This window comes from Colobus angolensis, unplaced genomic scaffold (genome assembly GCF_000951035.1).
Source record: "Colobus angolensis palliatus isolate OR3802 unplaced genomic scaffold, Cang.pa_1.0 Scaffold10, whole genome shotgun sequence".
NCBI lineage: Eukaryota > Metazoa > Chordata > Mammalia > Primates > Cercopithecidae > Colobus > Colobus angolensis.
Window position 1 is genome coordinate 15,062,057 of NW_012110919.1, and position 18,627 is coordinate 15,080,683.

General features: G+C 41.7%; 1 protein-coding gene across 1 annotated transcript in view; it reads right to left on the bottom strand.

The window, feature by feature from the left end:
- The window catches only part of LOC105506884 (tetratricopeptide repeat protein GNN), an 86,186-nt gene that overhangs the window by 15,282 nt on the left and 52,277 nt on the right, over nt 1–18,627 (bottom strand). The window contains exons 10-13 of the mRNA XM_011935165.1: nt 11,990–12,129; nt 8,136–8,307; nt 3,900–4,047; nt 2,559–2,711 (exon numbers count right to left, since the gene is read on the bottom strand). Of these exons, the coding sequence (XP_011790555.1) occupies nt 2,559–2,711; nt 3,900–4,047; nt 8,136–8,307; nt 11,990–12,129 (613 nt within the window). The remainder of the gene's footprint in view (nt 1–2,558; nt 2,712–3,899; nt 4,048–8,135; nt 8,308–11,989; nt 12,130–18,627) is intronic.

The following is an 18,627-nucleotide window of genomic DNA, read 5'->3' on the forward strand; positions in this document are numbered from 1 at the left end:
GTTGATCACCCAGGAGAGCACAGTTTCAATTCTGTCAAATGCTTAGAGGAGAGGGCCAACAAGGTCAAAAGTGCAGAGGACACTTTGGGGTTGTTTCTGATGACTTTCATAAGAGGAGACAAAATGGGTAAGCTGGGTAAGGGAAGAAGTTCCTGGGCTCTATGCTTGTCTCAGACTGAGTGCATTCGCCCCACCAGGGCCCAGGGCTTCAGCTGCCATTCCATAAGGTGACTGCGGCGAGGATGCTGACCGAAGGATAACTACAGATGGATGGGCAAATGCTTGGGGGAAAGTAGATTGTCGACAATCATTTCACTAAGGATCTGTCACTGTTCCTCTTAAAACATTTTGTTCACTCTTCTCTCATCTGCTTTCTTAACTTTAATTTTTTAATTTGACCTCATTTGTCCAACTCTACCCAGACCCCTTCTACAAGGCCCTCAGGATCCCATGGATCATTTCTGTGGTGCATGAGTGCTATCTCGAGGGCCCCTGGCCCTCACATGCTTGAGTGGTGAGTCAAGTTATGTAACAAAATATCTCCTGGTTTGAACCAACACAAAAGACACAGTCACCTAAGGATAACCTTCAACAAGGAGACGGCCGGCTTCTCCATTGTTTCCGAAGGTTGGCCGTTGACTGTGAGGCCTGGAGGAAGCCATCCATGTATGGTCATCAAGGCCGGCCATGTGGAATAGTCCAGCAGTCCTCAGTGTCGTGATTTGGGGTGGGGCAGCCAGGCAGGAGAGATGACTCAGTCAGTATGCTACGTGTTTAGATTTTTCTTTTACGAGGCAACAGTTCTACAGTCAAGCTTTCTGCTTCTGAAAAGAAAGTCCTGTTCTCTGCTCACAGTGCTGGTCTTAATATGAGTAAGAGGCGGCGTATGTGGTGTCAAGTGCTTCAAAACACACTTGCTGGGGAGCAAAATAATAAAATACGAATGACTCAATTTATCACACTCTTTTAGTGTGTGCCAGGTTTTCTGCTAAGCTCTTTACATATAGGATCTCTTAATCCTCACAAAGATCCTGCCGGGAAGATACTGTTACTTCCTTCATTTTACCAAGGAGGAAATGAATGAGATACCAAGATGTTAAGTGCTTGACCTTAACAGTAACTTGTCACTGTTACTAAGTGGCAGAAATAAAAGGTGAACTCAGGCAATCAGACTCCAGAGCCCACCACCTCACCACTACTATATAGTACCCCTATTGTACCCTTAGGTCCTCCCTTAATTGGGCTACTCTTTAAAAGGTAGTTCCCCTTTAAATGCCTTTTAGAAAGGGTTAATACTGATTTGCACTCAAGTATTAAGAGACGATCAATATCCTAATCTTCCTGGAAGCAAAAGCAGCAAGAGGTCACCTGTCGGGTGGGAGGAAAATGACATGGAGGAACATGGAAAATGGAAATGGAAAAACAAGCCAGGGAACAGAGAACCCTCACCTAATGGAACAGCAGCTGAAGCCCTGGGTCCTGGTGGGGCTGATGCATTCAGTCTGAGACAAACTTAGAGCCCAGGAAACGAACTCAGGGAGAGGAGGAAAGAGAGGCTACCAAAACAAAACTTCACAACTTCATAATGTAGCCTAGTGCATCCCTGACCATCCAGGCAGTTAAATCGGCTATGGAAGCAAGTGTGTACATGGCTCTCTGTGGGTTCACAACGAACCTTCTCTCATAGCAAACCTGCCAAGAAAAGTAGCGGTCAGCCCTGGCAGATGCTCACACTCAGTTGGTCTGGAGGGTGGCACCTACAAGTGTGAGGCACTGAGGGGAACCCCGCACATCACAGGAGAACAAGAGGACTCCCTGAGTAACGGGGGGTGGCTGGTGAACATGACCTGAGGCATTGGAGGCTCTGGCCTAGGTCTTGCAGAAGAGAAAGCATTGTCTATGGTGTGGTACCATAGACAATGGCCATGGCTGAGGGCTGCGTACAGACCCAGAAGTAAGAGCATCTTCCTCACAAGGCCTGTGAGTGGCACTGGGAACCACTGACAACCACATTGTACTCCTATGTCCTTTCTCTACTGCCAGAACCTCCACACCACTTGTGAGCCAAGAGCTCCTTTTCCTTTTTTTTTTTTTCCAAAACGGGAGTCTTGCTGTGTTGCCCAGGCTGGAGTGCAGTGGCATGATCTCAGCTCACTGCAACTCCACCTCCCAGGTTCAAGTAATTCTCCTGCCTCAGCCTCCCAAGTAGCTGGGACGACAGGCCACCATGTCCAGGTAATTTTTGTATTTTTAGTAGAGATGGGATTTCACCATGTTGGCCAGGCTGGTCTCAAACTCCTGACCTCAAGTGATCCGCCTGCCTCAGCCTCCCAAAGTGCTGGGATTAACAGGTGTGAGCCACCATACCCAGTCAAAGAGCTCCTTTTGAATACATTATGGTGGGATGAATCCCCAGGCTTCTGAGCAGGGCTGGAGCCAAAGTAGTATTACCAGAGTTACCCCTGAGGGGTAACCCCAGACCTCCCTGCCACTGGTGGGGGCACTTTTGGCGGGGAGACAGGGAGACACACTTCTTGAAACATTTCATAAAAACTTACTTTTTACTATCTCTCTGGGGAAAAAATAGCAAATCTGCTAAAAATTCCATAACTTCTCCAACCAGCATGTTTTTCTTGCCAAACAAGCTTCTCCTGATATTTAAGCACTCTTGAAGTTTCATTTTTGCAAGAGAGGTATTCCCAGCAACGAACCTGAAAATAAAACACATGTGTGTTTTTTACTGGGCATGTTGGTTACATTCATTGTGCAATCAATCATAATTCTCATAAACATCTTGGATTTTATATTAAAAAATCTGTCCTGGAAAATATAAAAAAGAGCAATTTATAATAGTAGAGATGCAAGAACTTCAAAGTGATTTATAAGAAATTTGTACATCTTTTTTAAAAACTAGAGAGCTGGGCGTGGTGGCTGTTGCCTATAATCCAGTTACTTAGGAGGCTGATGCAGGAGGATTGCTTGAGGCCAGGAGTTCAAGATCAGCCTGGGTAACACAGCAAGACCCCATCTCTAAAAAAATAATAAATAAATAAATAAGCCAGGCGTGGTAGTGCATACCTATAGTCCCAGCTACTGGGCACGCTAAGGCAAGAGGATCGCTTAAGCCCCTTTCAGTGAGCTATGATTGCACCACTGCACACAGCCTGGGCAACAGAGCAAGATCCCTGACTCTTAAAAAAAAATTTAAAAACTAGAGCACTATTTTCACCCTCAGCACTGCTGACATTTAGGCTGGATAAATCTTTGTTGTGGGGGGCTGTCCTGTGCATTGTGTGATTTTTTTTTTTTTTTTGAGACGGAGTCTCGCTCTGTTGCCCAGACTGGAATGCAGTGGCCGGATCTCAGCTCACTGCAAGCTCCGCCTCCCGGGTTTACGCCATTCTCCTGCCTCAGCCTCCCGAGTAGCTGGGACTACAGGCGCCCGCCACCTCGCCCAGCTAGTTTTTTTTTTTTGTATTTTTTTTTTAGTAGAGACGGGGTTTCACTGGGTTAGCCAGGATGGTCTCGATCTCCTGACCTCGTGATCCGCCCGTCTCGGCCTCCCAAAGTGCTGGGATTACAGGCTTGAGCCACCGCGCCCGGCCTGTGTGATGTTTAGCAGCATCCCTGGCCCCTACATACTGGATGCCAATAACAATCCCCCAAGACATGACAACAAAAATGTCTTTGGGCATTGCCAAAAGTCCCCTGGGGGGGCGGGGGCCAAAATTGCCCCTGGCTGAGAACCACTAAGCAGGAGAATAAAAACGTTAACCATCAGCATTTCTTAACTAAATCAGTTAGTCAGGAAATGGATGAACAGGTGCAGGTTAAATATCTTAATTGTAAGAATAAAAGCTAGTACAGAAAACAAAAAAAAAATTTTAATACATGTTTACATTAGAACACCTTCGACGTATTTCATGGTAGCTTGATTACGGGGATTGTTATCCAGTAAGTTGGAAATTTCAGTTGCATATTCCAAAATGTGGTTTTCTTTCAAGTATTCTTCAGATGATGACTTTGCCAGGTTGTTCAAAACTCTGACTGCAGGGAATAAATTGGCAAAGAATATGATGCTTAAGGGGTTTTTTTTTTCCACAAAAGAATTAAGATGTCAATAGGCATGGCATTTAATATCATTTCATCAGTGGCAATAGGCAGGTTTTTCTTAATAAATCCACCACTGACATATACTGCATGGACATTGGTTTTCATGCAACATGTTTGTGTATGCACAGCAGTTTTAGAGCCAAGGAGCCAAGACAATAGATTGAAACCAAATTCTGAGTTTGTTTGCAAATGAACAGATCAGAAATAGAGTGAAAATATGGATACAATGAAGCCAGTTATCACCAAGGTAACTCAGCCCTACAGAAGGCAGCCAGTACAGCCCTGCAATAAGACACAATAGAACTATACAGCCTTATAACAAGAAGCACACGAAGGAGTCTCACAAACCCAATTAATAAATAATGCATTGTACCTAGATACGCACTGCCTTGGGAATGCACTCTCTGCAAAGGCCCCGTAATTTTGCTCCTTTATTGAGAGTTAAATATTTTGACAATAATAGAGACTCCTAAAAAGTTGAAAGTGGTTTTTAAGCCATACTTTGTTATGGGAAGAGAAAAAGAAATAATTGTTTGGGCTCAGTTGAGTTCCGTCAAAATTTGTATGTTGAAGTCCTAACCCCCAGTATCTCAGAATGTGATAGTATTTGCAAATTAGATCCTTAAAGAAGTAAGTTAAAATGAGGTCATTAGGGTGGGCCCTAATCCAATATGATGGGTGTCCTTAGAAGAAAAGGAGATAAGGATGGACACACACACACACACACACACACACACACACACACACACACGCCAAGAAAAAGTCATATGAGGACACAGGGAGAAGGCAGTCATCTGCAAGCCAAAGAGAGAGGTTATCAGGAGAAAAACAAAACAAAACAAAACAAAACCCTGCTGACACCTTGACCTTGGACTGCTAGCCTGCAGAACTTTGAGAAGTTGCTATTGTTTATGCCACCCAGGCTGTGGTCCTCTAATTGTTATGGCAGCTCTAGCAGACTCATAGAATAATGTTCCAAGAAGGTGTTATTAGAGCATTGCTGGCAGCACAGAAGAGCAGATTTAACTCCTTGTGCTGTGGAATTCAGGCTTCATTAAGAAGGATTAGCATTAAGCTATGAAGTAGCATCTCTCGCCATCATCAGTAGTGCCTAATTCATTGCCCAGTGCCCACTATAGGCTTCTCTGTCTTCCCCCACCCAGGGCCTCGTGCCTTGCACTTGGACACAAGGGCAGGACAGTCATGTAACTGGTCTCTCTGTGTCCACTCTTACCCAACATATAATCCATTCTCCATGCAGCAGCAAAAGTGATCTCAAGACAGAAATCAGAGGTGTCATCACCACCCTAAGTCCCTGCAATGGCTTCCCTTTGCATTTAGAACAAAATCTAAATACCTGCCCAAGGCCCAAGGCCCAAAGCCCAAGACCCTGCACAATCAGGGTCCAGCTGCCTCCTACTCTTTGCTCACTGAGGCGTCCTTCCACTTCTAGGACAGGCCTAGCCCTCCCCCATCTCATGTTCTTCCCTCTACCAAGACTGTCTCTCCCTCACCACATGTGGCTCCAATAGTCCACTGGGTCTCAGCTTCACTGTCCCCTCCCTAAAAAGGCATCTTGATCTGCCTTTCACAAATATTTCCCCCACCAACACACACATACACACCATTGCTCTAGTTCTATTTCTTATTTGCATTTATGACAGCTTGCAATCATTTCATGGGTTGGCTCACTTACATTTTCTGTAGTACCTCCTTTAGAGGGTAGAGTTGGTGCTCCTGCCTAGACCACTTTTCTGGACTCAGCATAGCACCTGGTGCATGCAGGCACTCGGTAAACAGCTCTTGAGTGCATGAATACTGGTCAGTGTGGAATCCTCACTCCCACCTCTTCATCTGCTTGCTCAAGCTATAAGCCCACACCTAACCCTTGTCAGGGGACCAGAACTACAGTTTGCTTCTATCAAAGCTGCCACAAATGACACCAATACTTCCTAGCATCCCATTTTACCAGGCCCCCGTGACTCTACCCCTGCTCATTCGGTTTCCTTGGAAAATTAACACTTGCATATACCAAGCCATGGTGGCCTGACCCCTTGGAACTCTGCATTCTGGACTCTTCAGCTGCCTCTGGAGGGCCAGGCCCAGCTCCCACATAAGTGGCCCTGATTGCCACTAAGGTCCCAGCATATCTGTGACCAGGCTTGCCTGCATTAGGACAACAACTTGGAAGCTAGACTCTATATACCAAGGATTGGAGCTTCATAAATGTCTAGAAGAAATTCTGTCCAACAAGGAGTTGCCCAGACGTGCTCTGGGGTCTAACTTGGACCAGACAGCCTAGCTTCAGATTGATAGCTGCAGGAGCTGATGTAGTTTAAGTTATTTAATCTCTCTGACATTCAGCTATACATGCTCTATGAGGTATGTTTGAGGATAAAAGAGATCGTCAGCATAAAGTACACAGTAAACACTCAACAAATGATAACTATAGCTACAAAAGTGAACTTGCAGATGAGAACCTTAGAGAGGGTAAGTAGCTTGCCCAAGGTGACCTTTGATCTTCTAGCCATGGGGCAGAATTGCCCAAGGGACCTTTGATCTTCTAGCCATGGGGCAGATTTCAGAAACAGCTGCAATTCTGTACACTAGTCTTTACCCAACTACCTTTTGCCATGCTATGCTACTCTGTACTTCCTCCTGTCAAGAGGTGGACACAGCCTGGTGACTTGCTTTGGCCAACTGAATGCGGTGGAAAGAGGCATTGTACCAGTTCTGAACCTAAGTCTAGGCTTCTGCTCTCCCTCTTGGAATCCTGTGAGCTGCCAAGTGAAGAGGACCAGGCTGTCCTCCTGGAGGATGAGGAACACATGGCCCAGCCACCCGTGTCATCCCAGCCAGACAACCACCAGACAATTAAGTAAGGTTGGACCAGCCAGCCCCATCAGCCCTGCCAGCTGACCTCAGACGCTTGCCTGGGCCAAGCCCAAGTCTGTTGAGCCCACCTGGACTAGTGGAATCCCCCAGCTGACCTACAGGCTCATGGCAGATATAAACATTGTTTTAAGCCACAGAGTTTTGGGATGGTTTGTTATGCAACAAAAGCTAATTGATACAGCCATGTAAGTGTGACACACGTCTAGAGACCTCTAGTCTGACTGTAAACGGGTGAGTCAAAATAGCTTAATAGCTTAATCCACTAAACATTCTTTGTCTCTGCTATGTCAGTGGTAACACAGTGGCCTCAGGCATCAAATACTGGAGAATAAAACATTGGCTGCCACTCATCAATTAGTACCTACTTATGTGCCGGGCACTATTCTGTGTGCTTTCCAGCCTCCTAACGCTTTTAGTCACAACAATATGCAATGTGGATGCTATTTTCATCCCTTCCTTATAAATACAAAAACTGTGACCCAGAAAGTTTAATAATGTCTCTAAAGGCACAGAGAGCTAATAAGTGAAGAAATGGGGTTCAAACCCAGAAAAGCTGGTTTCAGAGTTGAACCATGAGGACCTCACCTTACTGCTTGATGCTTCCTTCTCTGAAGCTCACCCTAACAATGACATTCTAATAGGGTGGTCCCTCAGAATCAGGAACACTTTATGTTCAGTCCTCACATACCCACCAGCCCTCCAAAAACACCAAGTAGGCTGGGCACCGTGGCTCACGCCTATAATCAAAGCACTTTGGGAGGCCAAGGTGGGCAGATCACCTGAAGACAGGAGTTCGAAACCAGCTCGGCCATATCTGTACTAAAAGTACAAAAATTAGCCAGGCATAGTGGTGGGTGCTAGTAATCCCAGCTACTTGGGAGGCTGAGGCAGGAGAATCTCTTGAACCCAGAAGGCAGAGGTTGCAGTGAGCCAAGATCGCACCACTGCACTCCAGCCTGGGTGACAGAGCGAAACTCTGTCTCAAAAACAAAACAAAATGATACAAAAACACCAAGTAAACAAAACACACACATCCATTTCCTTTTTCTCACAGACAGGAATAGCCCAGGAGGAGATTAACTCTGTGACACATGAGAGGCTGTTCCTTCAGGATGTGTCCACCGTACCTTTCTGCTTCACCAAGTCCCGGCTGTCTTCTAAGTCACTGAGTGAAAGACGCAGCATGCTTGACCATGCTTTCTGGAAATACTGGAACCCTTCCTGAGTCATTCCAGTTTCAAGATACAGTTCTCCAACAGCATTCTGTACTTTGAGAAGCATGTCTGTCACGGACTGGCTCTGTACAAAATGAAAAGGGAACCACCCCTGAGAAAATACAGCATTAGGATAGATACAGATACCACATACCTACCCAACAAAGCCTTATTCATAATGACATTGAAAAAGACTGTATGCTTTACATCATTTCTTAGGAAATTCTAAATATATATATAAGATAATGGTTATGGTGAAAAGTTTATAGGGAGGTATTGCAAACCCAGTTAATTTTTGTATTTTTAGTAGAGACAGGGTTTCACTGTGGTTGGCCAGGCTGGTATTGAACTCCTGACCTCAAGTGAACCGCCCACCTCGGCCTCCCAAAGTGTTGGGATTGCAGGTGCGAGCCACCACACCCAGTGGAAATAAAAATTTTAAAGAACAACGTGACAATGTCTTGCATGTGTTAAAGATTTCAGAGGAGGTGGTATCCAGAATTCAAATGAACAGCTGTGAACACTGCTTGAATTCAAATGTGACCAGAGAGCAGCTAAGTTTATGTTTGACACATTTGTGCACAGAGACTTGAATTTAAATTCCCCTTACTGGTCTAGTATATTTACTTCAGGATATAAGGAAAAACTTCCCCTTTGCCCTCTGAAGTTTCACTGAAAAAACCAACTGACAAAAGGCAGATTAACAGGAGAAATGGCATATACATTTGTTAGCACGCACGGGGAGAATTACAGAATATAGACATTTATATACCCTACCTCTTAGGAGAAGGGAGATAGGGAAGTAAAGATAATTTTAGGGGGGTAGTAAATTATTTTTAGGGGAATTCAATGACCCAAAGCACCACCTTGCTCAGCTAATTTTTGTACTTTTTGTAGAGATGCGGTTTCACCGTGCTGGTTTCACCGTGCTGGCCAGGCTGGTCTTGAACTCTGACCTCAAGCGATCCATCCACCTCAGCCTCCCAAAGTGCTGGGATTACAGGCATGAGCCACCGCACCTAGCCCCACAGATCACTTTTTAATAAGCATATCACCTAAATCAGGGTTTCTCAACCCGGCACCACTGGCATTTTGGGCAGGATGACCTGTGCTGTGAGGAACTATGCTCTATGGGATGTTCAGCAGCACCTCTGGCCTACCCACTGGATGCCAGTAGCAACTCTCCCCCAAGCTATGACAACCAAAAGTGTCTCCAGCCTTGCCAAACGTTCCCTGGGGACCAAAATTGTCCCCGAGTTGAAAACTGCTGGATTAAATTTTAAAATGACCTTATCTGAAGAAATTTTAAAAGCAGTAAAGTACAGAATGCATATGTCACAAATAACAAGATCTTTCCCCTCAAGAATGTTAGTTTGCTATAGCAAGAGATGACCACCCTAAAAGAATGTCAGGTACATAACAATGCATTTCTCAGAACAGATTTCTGTTGTTAAGTGATATATGACTGGATTTACATAGCATTAATATTCTTTACTAGCTCTTAAGACAGTTTGTAATTATATATTGATTTGAATAATCATTGGACTAATGTCTTATTAATAGTTATTTCTCCCAATTGACTGTAAGCTGCCTGAGGGTAGAAATCATGTTTGATTCTTGCTATTGTATCCCTGGAGCTGGGTATGATGAAGCCTCTATAAATATTTTGATCTCCATTTACACAGCATTAGGGTGGGTCAGTTACCATTTCAAAAGCAAAGTGATGATAAAAATGAAATACGCCAAACTTGATTTGTATTAAAAATAACATGTTAGAAACCAAAAAAAAAAAAAAAAAAAAAGAATGTCAGGCACATATTTCAAAGAGTTGTTATTGCCCAAAATAGTCAGAAAACCTCTTTTGGAAGTGCCTTCAGAGCCTAAAAACATTCTTTTCATAGTCTTCATGGTGGCTAGCCCCAAAGAACTGTTGCAAAAATATTTTGAAGATAGAATCATAAGATTGATGCCTCCAGAAGGAGCACTCTGAAGTGGGAAGTTCTCTTAAAAGCTTAAATCAAACTCCCTTATATTTCTCAACTAGGCCTCACTTGCTTTATTACACAAAGACAGTAATAACAAAATAGCTACCATACTTAAGATCTTACTGTGTGCCAGACGTTACGTGAAGTGCTTCATGCACCTTCTTACTTGAACGTGTTAACAGCCCCATGAGATAGATATTAGAATCCTCAAAACTGAGAACCCACCAGAGCGCAGGTTAAAATTCCTACCAAGATCACACAAGCAGAAAAGTGGCAAAACCGGGATTTAAATCTGGGTCAGTCTGAAAACAGCCCACGCTCTATTCACAATTGCTTGCCACCTTCTAAGGGCATGGAGGAACCTGCCAGTTCAAACTGATTTATGGATTCACCTCTCACAGTTATTAAGCACCCACAGGCTATAATATGCCATGGAGGAACAAAAATTGGTAAACAAACACCGTCTCTGCCATAAAAGGACTTTCACTGCTGAGTCTTTTAAGTCCCTTTGCTAGAACTCCTTCTAGAAAGATGTACGTTGATGGCGATGAGGGCAGTGTTTTATGAAAGTTTAAAGGTATTTGTTTTAAAATAAAAGCAGCTTTGTCTTGAGTTAGACTACCCTAAACCCACAAATTCTACTGAAATCAGTGAAAGTTAATACTTTAAAAAAAAAAATAGCAGTTAGGTCAGGCGTGGTGACTCACACCTGTAATCCTAGCACTTTGGAAGGCCAAGATGGGAGAATCAGTTGAGTTCAGAAGTCTGAGCCCAGCCTAAGCAACATAGCAAAATCCTGTCTCTACAAAAAAATTGAAAAATTAGCCAGGCGTGGTAGGGCACCCTTGTGGTTCCAGCTACTTGGGAGACCGAGGTGGGATGATTGTTTAAGCTGGGAAGGTTAAGGCTGCAGTGAGTCATGATCACACCACTGCACTCCAGCCTGGATGACAGAGCAAGATCCTGTCCTCCCAGAAAATAAATTTACATTAAATAAAATAGTAGTTAAATGTTATCATAAGCATATAGTTGTTATGAGTTATGTTATGTTATGAGTGATGCTTTCATTGTAGTCAACAAAGCCAAAACTTCATATTTCAGAAAAAGCAAATCAATATAGAGACATCAATCAACTTTACCCAATATCCTTTTTTTTTATGGAGTCTTGCTCTGTTGTCAGGCTGGAGTGCAGTGGAGTGATCTCGGCTCACTGTAACCTCCACCTCCGAGGTTCAAGGGATTCTCCTTGCTTCAGCCTCCCAAGTAACTGGGACTACAGGTGCGTCCCACTATGATCAGCTAATTTTTGTATTTTTAGTAGAGATAGGGTTTCACCATGTTGGCCAGGATGGTCTCGATCTGTTGACCTCATGATCCACCTGTCTTGGCCCCCAAAAATGCTGGGATTACAGGTGTAAGCCACCATGCCTGGTCTCCCAACATCTTTATGAAATTTATTACCAAGTCTTTGGCTAGTCTTTTATTAATTTATTTAAATCTACCACTGTATTTTCATTTTGCTTTATGAACACTTCTTTTTTTTCCCAAAGTGCCACCTATCAGTACTCATTCATTCTACAATGATTCCTATCTACTTATTGTTTGTTGTCATTAATGTATAGTTGGGGCATGGGTTAAAATCATAGCTTCCTTATTGGTGAACAAAATGGATTCCTCTAGTGCATTAAATTACCTTTACATAAACAAAAGTAAATAATATCTGAAAACATCTAACACAAAAGGAATAAAGTTTGAAGGATTTAAAATTTACTCTCAGCTTACCTGTACTAACATGTCCTCAACACTCAACAACAACTCTTCTGCTTCACTGGTCTTGCCCATAAACTTCAAAAAACTCCCAATAAAGAACATTAATCGACATTTGTCAGGGACAGTAAGTTTGATAAGCCTGCATTGCAGCACTGGAATGGAAAGAAAAGTAAATAATCCCACAGCATATTTCGGAAAGAACAAAGAGTACCCATTGCTTAATCTTAATCTTGATATAGAAGTTAAATGCATTAGCCATAGTTCAGGTTCTCTCTCAAGGGTTCAGCACTTTGCTTCTATTAAGATTACATATAATACCAAACAGTTTATACTATGACATGAAAAATAACTAATAATCTTTGCATGTAAATGCTGAAAACTAGTCAAAAAAGAGTATTTATAGCTCAATCCATACATTGCTCTAATTTGTATTTTGGGGTGATTTTCAGATAAGAAGAAAAAGGTATTTAAATTTCTTACACCATTCTGCCCTCTGTTGCAACTATCTTGAAATGCTGGCTTTAACAGAAAGAAAATCCTAAAAGAACAAAATAAGGAGACATACCGTGTGTGTGTGTGTGTGTGTGTGTGTGTAATTATACCTTATACACAAGTGAAAACAGAAGTTTTTAACTTAAAGACCCAATTAAATATATGGTGCTGCAAATCTTCATTTTTAGAATTTCCTTTTCCATATGTTCCAGTATCTAAATGTCTACATTTGTTCACTTGTTGAAATTATGGCATTTAATATGTTTGACATACATTCTTTGCTCTTCATCCATTCCTTTGCTCACACTGAAGTCACCTTATCTCCTGCCTTCTTTCTGCCTGTTTTTCCATGGATCACATTCCACAACCCTCAGCTTTGTAGGGAGGCTGGAGCTATAGTGCTTCAAGTCAAAAAGCAAAAACTAAAACACAGGCAAGGGAGAGAGAATGCTGAGGGCCAGAGTCCAAGATGTTTGTGCAAAGTGGCAGTTCAAGCAATGGGGCCTGGGGTGGGAATGAGAACTCAGAGGAAGAAGCAAGAGACAGGGAGCCTCAGAGTCAGGAGGAGCTGCTTAGAGCAGGCAAACAAGGATGTCTGGACAAACAGTGCAGCGAGGGGCTCCTGCCCAGGGTGAGGCTTCTGCACATCCAGGAGGACTTTGCTTCCAGATTCCTCACAAGGGCTCAGGTTGAAATGGATGATGTCCGTCACTGCATTTAATATTCAATTCAACAATCTCCTGTGCTTTAAGAACCCCTTATTCATAAACCCTTCCTCCTACCCTACCACACGCTCACATTCACTAACTTAGCACCAATGTAGAATCTGAGAAGACAAACATAATTTTTCTCATTATAAAACTAATATATGTATATTATAGGAAACTTAGAAAATATAGAAAACTACAATTAAGAAATTAAAAAACCCATAATTGCATCAAAGATAATCTCTGTTAAGATATTACTGCTATATGACTTCTAATCTTTTGGGTGTACCATATAACACCAACACACACACACACATATACACTTTTTTAAAATTAAAATTGGGATCATCCTACATCTAATGTGGATGTGCTAGATATTGGGTATATATATATATAAAATATAATACAATCAATCATGTCTGCTCTCATGGAACTTAAAATCTATCAAAAATATAATGTGAACAATTTTCCATATCTTTAAATAGTCTTTGAGAGCATACATATTTAAGACCAGATTTTATTTCATTTACTTATTATCATTAGTCAATTTTTCACTTTTTTTTTTTGAGATGGAGTCTCACTCCATCGCCCAGGCTGGAGTGCAGTGGCATGATCCTGGCATATTGCAAGCTCCGCCTGCCAGGTTCATGCCATTCTCTTGCCTCAGCCTCCCTAGTAGCTGGTGCCCGCCACCACACCTGGCTAATTATTTTTATATTTTTAGTAGAGACAGGGTTTCACCATGTTAGCCAGGATGGTCTTGATCTCCTGACCTAGTGATCTGCCTGCCTTGGCCTCCCAAAGTGCTGGGATTACAGGCATGAGCCACCGTGCCCGGCCAATTTTTCACTATTATAAGATGCTACCTAATTGAGAATTATTCACAGAAATCTTTGTCAACACCCCTGGTTATTTTCTTAGAACAATTTTTAGAAATTGAAAGTCACAGTAGATTCATATTTTTAAGGCTTTGATATATATTGCCAAATTAATCCCCAGAAAGATTGCCCCAATATACATTCTTACCTGTATCATGTAAAAGTACCTATTTTCTCACATCTTTGCCAATATTATTATTGTTTATAAAAATCCTTGCAAAAAAATCATTGCCAATTTGGTACCTGAAAAAATAGCATCCTACTGTTGTTGGTTTTTTGTTGTTGGCTTTTTTTTTTTTTTTTTTGGAGATGGAGTCTTGCTCTGTTGCCCAGGCTGGAGTGCAGTGGCACCATCTCAGCTCACTGCAACCTCCGCCTCCCAGGTTCAAGCAATTCTCCTGCCTCAGACTTCTGAGTAGCTGGGACTATAGGTGCATACCACCATGCCCAGCTAATTGCTTGTATTTTAGTACAGACAAGGTTTCACCATGTTGCCTGGACCAGTCTCGAACTCCTGAGCTCAGGGAATCCACCTGCCTGGACCTCTCAAAGTGCTAGGATTACAGATGTGAGCCACTGTGCTCAGCCCCTACTATTGTTTTAATTTGCATTTATTTGATTACTAGTGAAATAGAATATTTTAACATATTTATTAACAATTTATACTATTTTTCATCGACTCTAACATGCCTCAATTGCAAGATGCATCCTTACTTCAGAAATATTTAGTTTGAGACAGTATGCATCTTAGAACCAACAGAATCTGGTATTTCTTCTTTAGTGAATTCGTTTCTCCAGCAATCATTTCCTGAGCACCATGGGCACTTGCCATGGACCAGGTAGAGTCCTGGGGGGAGTAGATAAAGGAGGAGTCCAGGCAGACCCAGGCCCTGACTTTTGGGTTGTCAAAACAGTAAGGAAGACAGACCATCTCATAATCATACAAGTAGATACAAAATTAAAACTATGAAAATAGTCATGAATGAGATGGTAAAATAAACTGGGGAAGGTTTCTCCAGAAAAGCGACAATTCAACTGCGCATTAAAGAAAGAACAGAAGGTTCTGAAGCAAAATGGTGAGGGAGAATGTGGGAAATTCTGGGCAGAGAGAACAGCATGTCCAAAGGCTCTAGGGCAGGAAAAAGTGTGGAGTCTAGAAAATTAAGAGGAAGAGACTGAAGAGTAGAGACAATAAGGACATTTGATTCAAGAGAAGGATAGAGATATAGAAAGATGCCAGTCAGCACCCACCCCATGCCCAGTGCTGCTCCAGACACAGGAGACACGGCAATAAACCCAAGAGGAAGGGTCCTACTCTCAAGGACCTGCTTGCCAGTGGCTGGAAGGCCTACAGGCAGGGAAGGAGGAGCAGAGATTTTTTTTTTTTTTTAAGTAAAGAAGACAATGTCAGGTAGCAGTAAAAGTTACACAAAAAAATTAAGATACATTAGCATGATCAAGAATGGCTAACTGTAACATTATATTGAGGAAGCCACTGTGAGAAAGTCATGCTTCAGCTCAGATCTGAATAACCAGAAAAAAATGGTGCTATAAATATCAATAATAAAAACAGCATTTTTGGCAGAAGGAACAGTGGGTGCCAAGGCCCAAAGGGAAATGTACTTGAAGGACAAAAAGAAGGCCCATGTGGCCGGCATCTACAGGTCAAGACGAAAAATCTTAAAAGATGATATTACGCAGGCATTCAGGGGCCAGATTATATAAGGTATTGTAGTTTAGGCTGAGAAGTTAAATTGTATCGTAAGTACAACAGCAGTCCACTGGAGTGGCCTTAATCTGGGAAGTGACATGATTTGGTCTATATTCTTAAGACCTAATTCTGGCTATTGTACAGATAATATACTTTACAGGAACAAAAACTAAAGTGGGAAGACCAGTAAGTAGGCTATTACAATAGGCCAGGTAAGACATAACAATGGTGGCATGGGCTCACTAGAGAGATGCCAGTGAAAGGGATATCCCTTCTCACCACTCCTATTTAAGATCATACTAGGAGTCCTACCTAGTGCAATAAGATAAGAAAATGAAATAAAAGGTATACATAGTGAGAAGGAAGAAATAAAACTGTCTTTGTTCACAAATGCCGTAATTGTTTATGCAGAAAATCCCAAAGAATCAACAACTTCTGGAAATAACAAGTAATTTATAGTAGGGTTGCAAGATTCAAGGTTAACACACAAGTCAATTGCCTTCCAATACACCAGCAATAAACATTGGAATTAGAAATTAAAAATACAATGCAATTTGTTATAGCACCAAAAGAAAATAAAATGGGTATAAATCTAACAAATTTAGAATCTATATGCAGAAAACCACAAAACTCTAATGAAAGAAGCTAAAGAAGATCTAAATAAATGAATAAGTATTCCATGGTAATGGACTGGAACACTCAATATTGTTAAGACGACAATTCTGCACTTGACCTGTAGATTCAATGCACTTCCAATCAAAATCCCAGCAAGCTATTATGTAAATATGACAAATTAATTCTAATGTCTATATGAAAAGGCAAAAGACCCCTAATAGCTATGTTAGCTCCCTAGGACTGCTACAAGAAATTACCACAAACAGGGTGGCTTAAAATAACAGATTATTCTCTTACAGTCCTGAAGGCTAGAAGTCCAAAACCAAGGTATTAGCAAGGCCATGCTCTCTCTGAAGGCTTCAGAGAAGAATCCTTCCTTGCCTTTCTCCAGCTTCTGGTGACTCTTGAAATCCTTGGTGTTCCTTGGCTTGTAGACGCATTACTCCAATCTCCACCCTTGTCTTAATGTGGTGTTCTCTTCTCTGTGTGCCTATGTCCAAAATTCCCTCTCTTATAAGGACTCCAGTCATTGGATTAGGGACCATCATGACCCAGTATGAGTTAATCTTAACTTGATTAGATATGAAAATACCCTATTTCCAAATAAGGTTAGAGTCCAAATAAGGTTAAATAAGGAGGTTAGGAATTGAAAATATCCTTTTTGGAAGACACAATTCTACCCACTACAATAGCTAGCACGGTACTGAAAAAGAACAAAATTAAAATGTGACTACTATCCAACTTCAAAACTTACTACATAGCGACACTAATAAAGATAGCATGGTATTCGTGTAAAAAATAGATACATCAACCAACGGAACAGAATAGAGAGCCCAGAAATAAAGCCACACACCTACCACCATCTGATCTTCAACAAAGTTGACAAAAACATGCAATGGGAAAAGGATTCCCTATTCAATAAATGGCGTTGGGATAACTGGCTAGCCATATGCAGAAGACTGAAACTGGACCCCTTCCTTATGCCATACACAAAAATCAACTCAAGATAGATTAAAGACTTAAAAGTAAAACCTAAAACTATAAAAGCCCTAGAAGATAACCTAGGAAATACCATTCTGGACATAGGCTCTGGCAAAGATTTTACGGTGAAGACCCCAAAAGCGATTGTAATAAAAACAAAAATTGACAGTGGGAACTAATTAAACTAAAGATCTCTTACACAGCAAAAGAAACTATCAACAGAATAAAGAGACAACATACAGAATAAGAGAAAATATTTGCAAACTGTGCATCTGACAAAGGTCCAATATCCAGAATCTATATGGCACTTAGACAAATTAACAAGCAAAAAACAAACAACCCCATTAAACAGTGGGGAAAGTAATATCATATGGAATGGGAAAAACTGGAAGCATTCCCCTTAAAAACTGGCACAAGACAGGGATGCCCTCTCTCACTGCTCCTATTCAACATAGTGTTGGAAGTTCTGGCCAGCATGATCAGGCAAGAGAAAGAGATAAAGGGTATTCAATTAGGAAAAGAAGAAGTCAAATTGTCCCTGTTTGCAGATGACATGATTGTATATTTAGAAAACCCCATCATCTCAGCCCAAAATCTCCTTAAGCTGATAAGCAACCTCAGCAAAGTCTCAGGATACAAAAATCAATGTGCAAAAATCACAAGCATTCCTATACACCAATAACAGAGAGCCAAATCATGAATGAACTCCCATTCACAATTGCTTCAAAGAGAATAAAATACCTAGGAATCCAACTTTCAAGGGATGTGAAAGACCTCTTCAAGGAGAACTACAAACCACTACTCAATGAAATAAAAGAGGACACAAACAAATGGAAGAACATTCCATGCTCATGGACAGGAAGAATCAATATCATGAAAATGGCCATGCTGCCCAAGGTAATTTATAGATTCAATGCCATCCCCATTAAGCTACCAATGGCTTTCTTCACAGAATTGGGAAAAAAAAAAACTACTTTAAAGTTCATATGGAACCAAAAAAGAGCCTGCATTGCCAAGACAATCCTAAGTCAAAAGAACAAAGCTGGAAGCATCATGCTACCTGATTTCAAACTATACCACAGGCTACAGTAACCAAAACAGTATGGTACTGGTACCAAAACAGAGATATAGACCAATGGAACAGACCGGAGCCCTCAGAAATAATACCACACATCTGCAACCATTTGATCTTTGACAAACCTGACAAAAGCAAGAAATGGGGAAAGGATTTCCTATTCAATAAATGGTGCTGGGAAAACTGGCTAG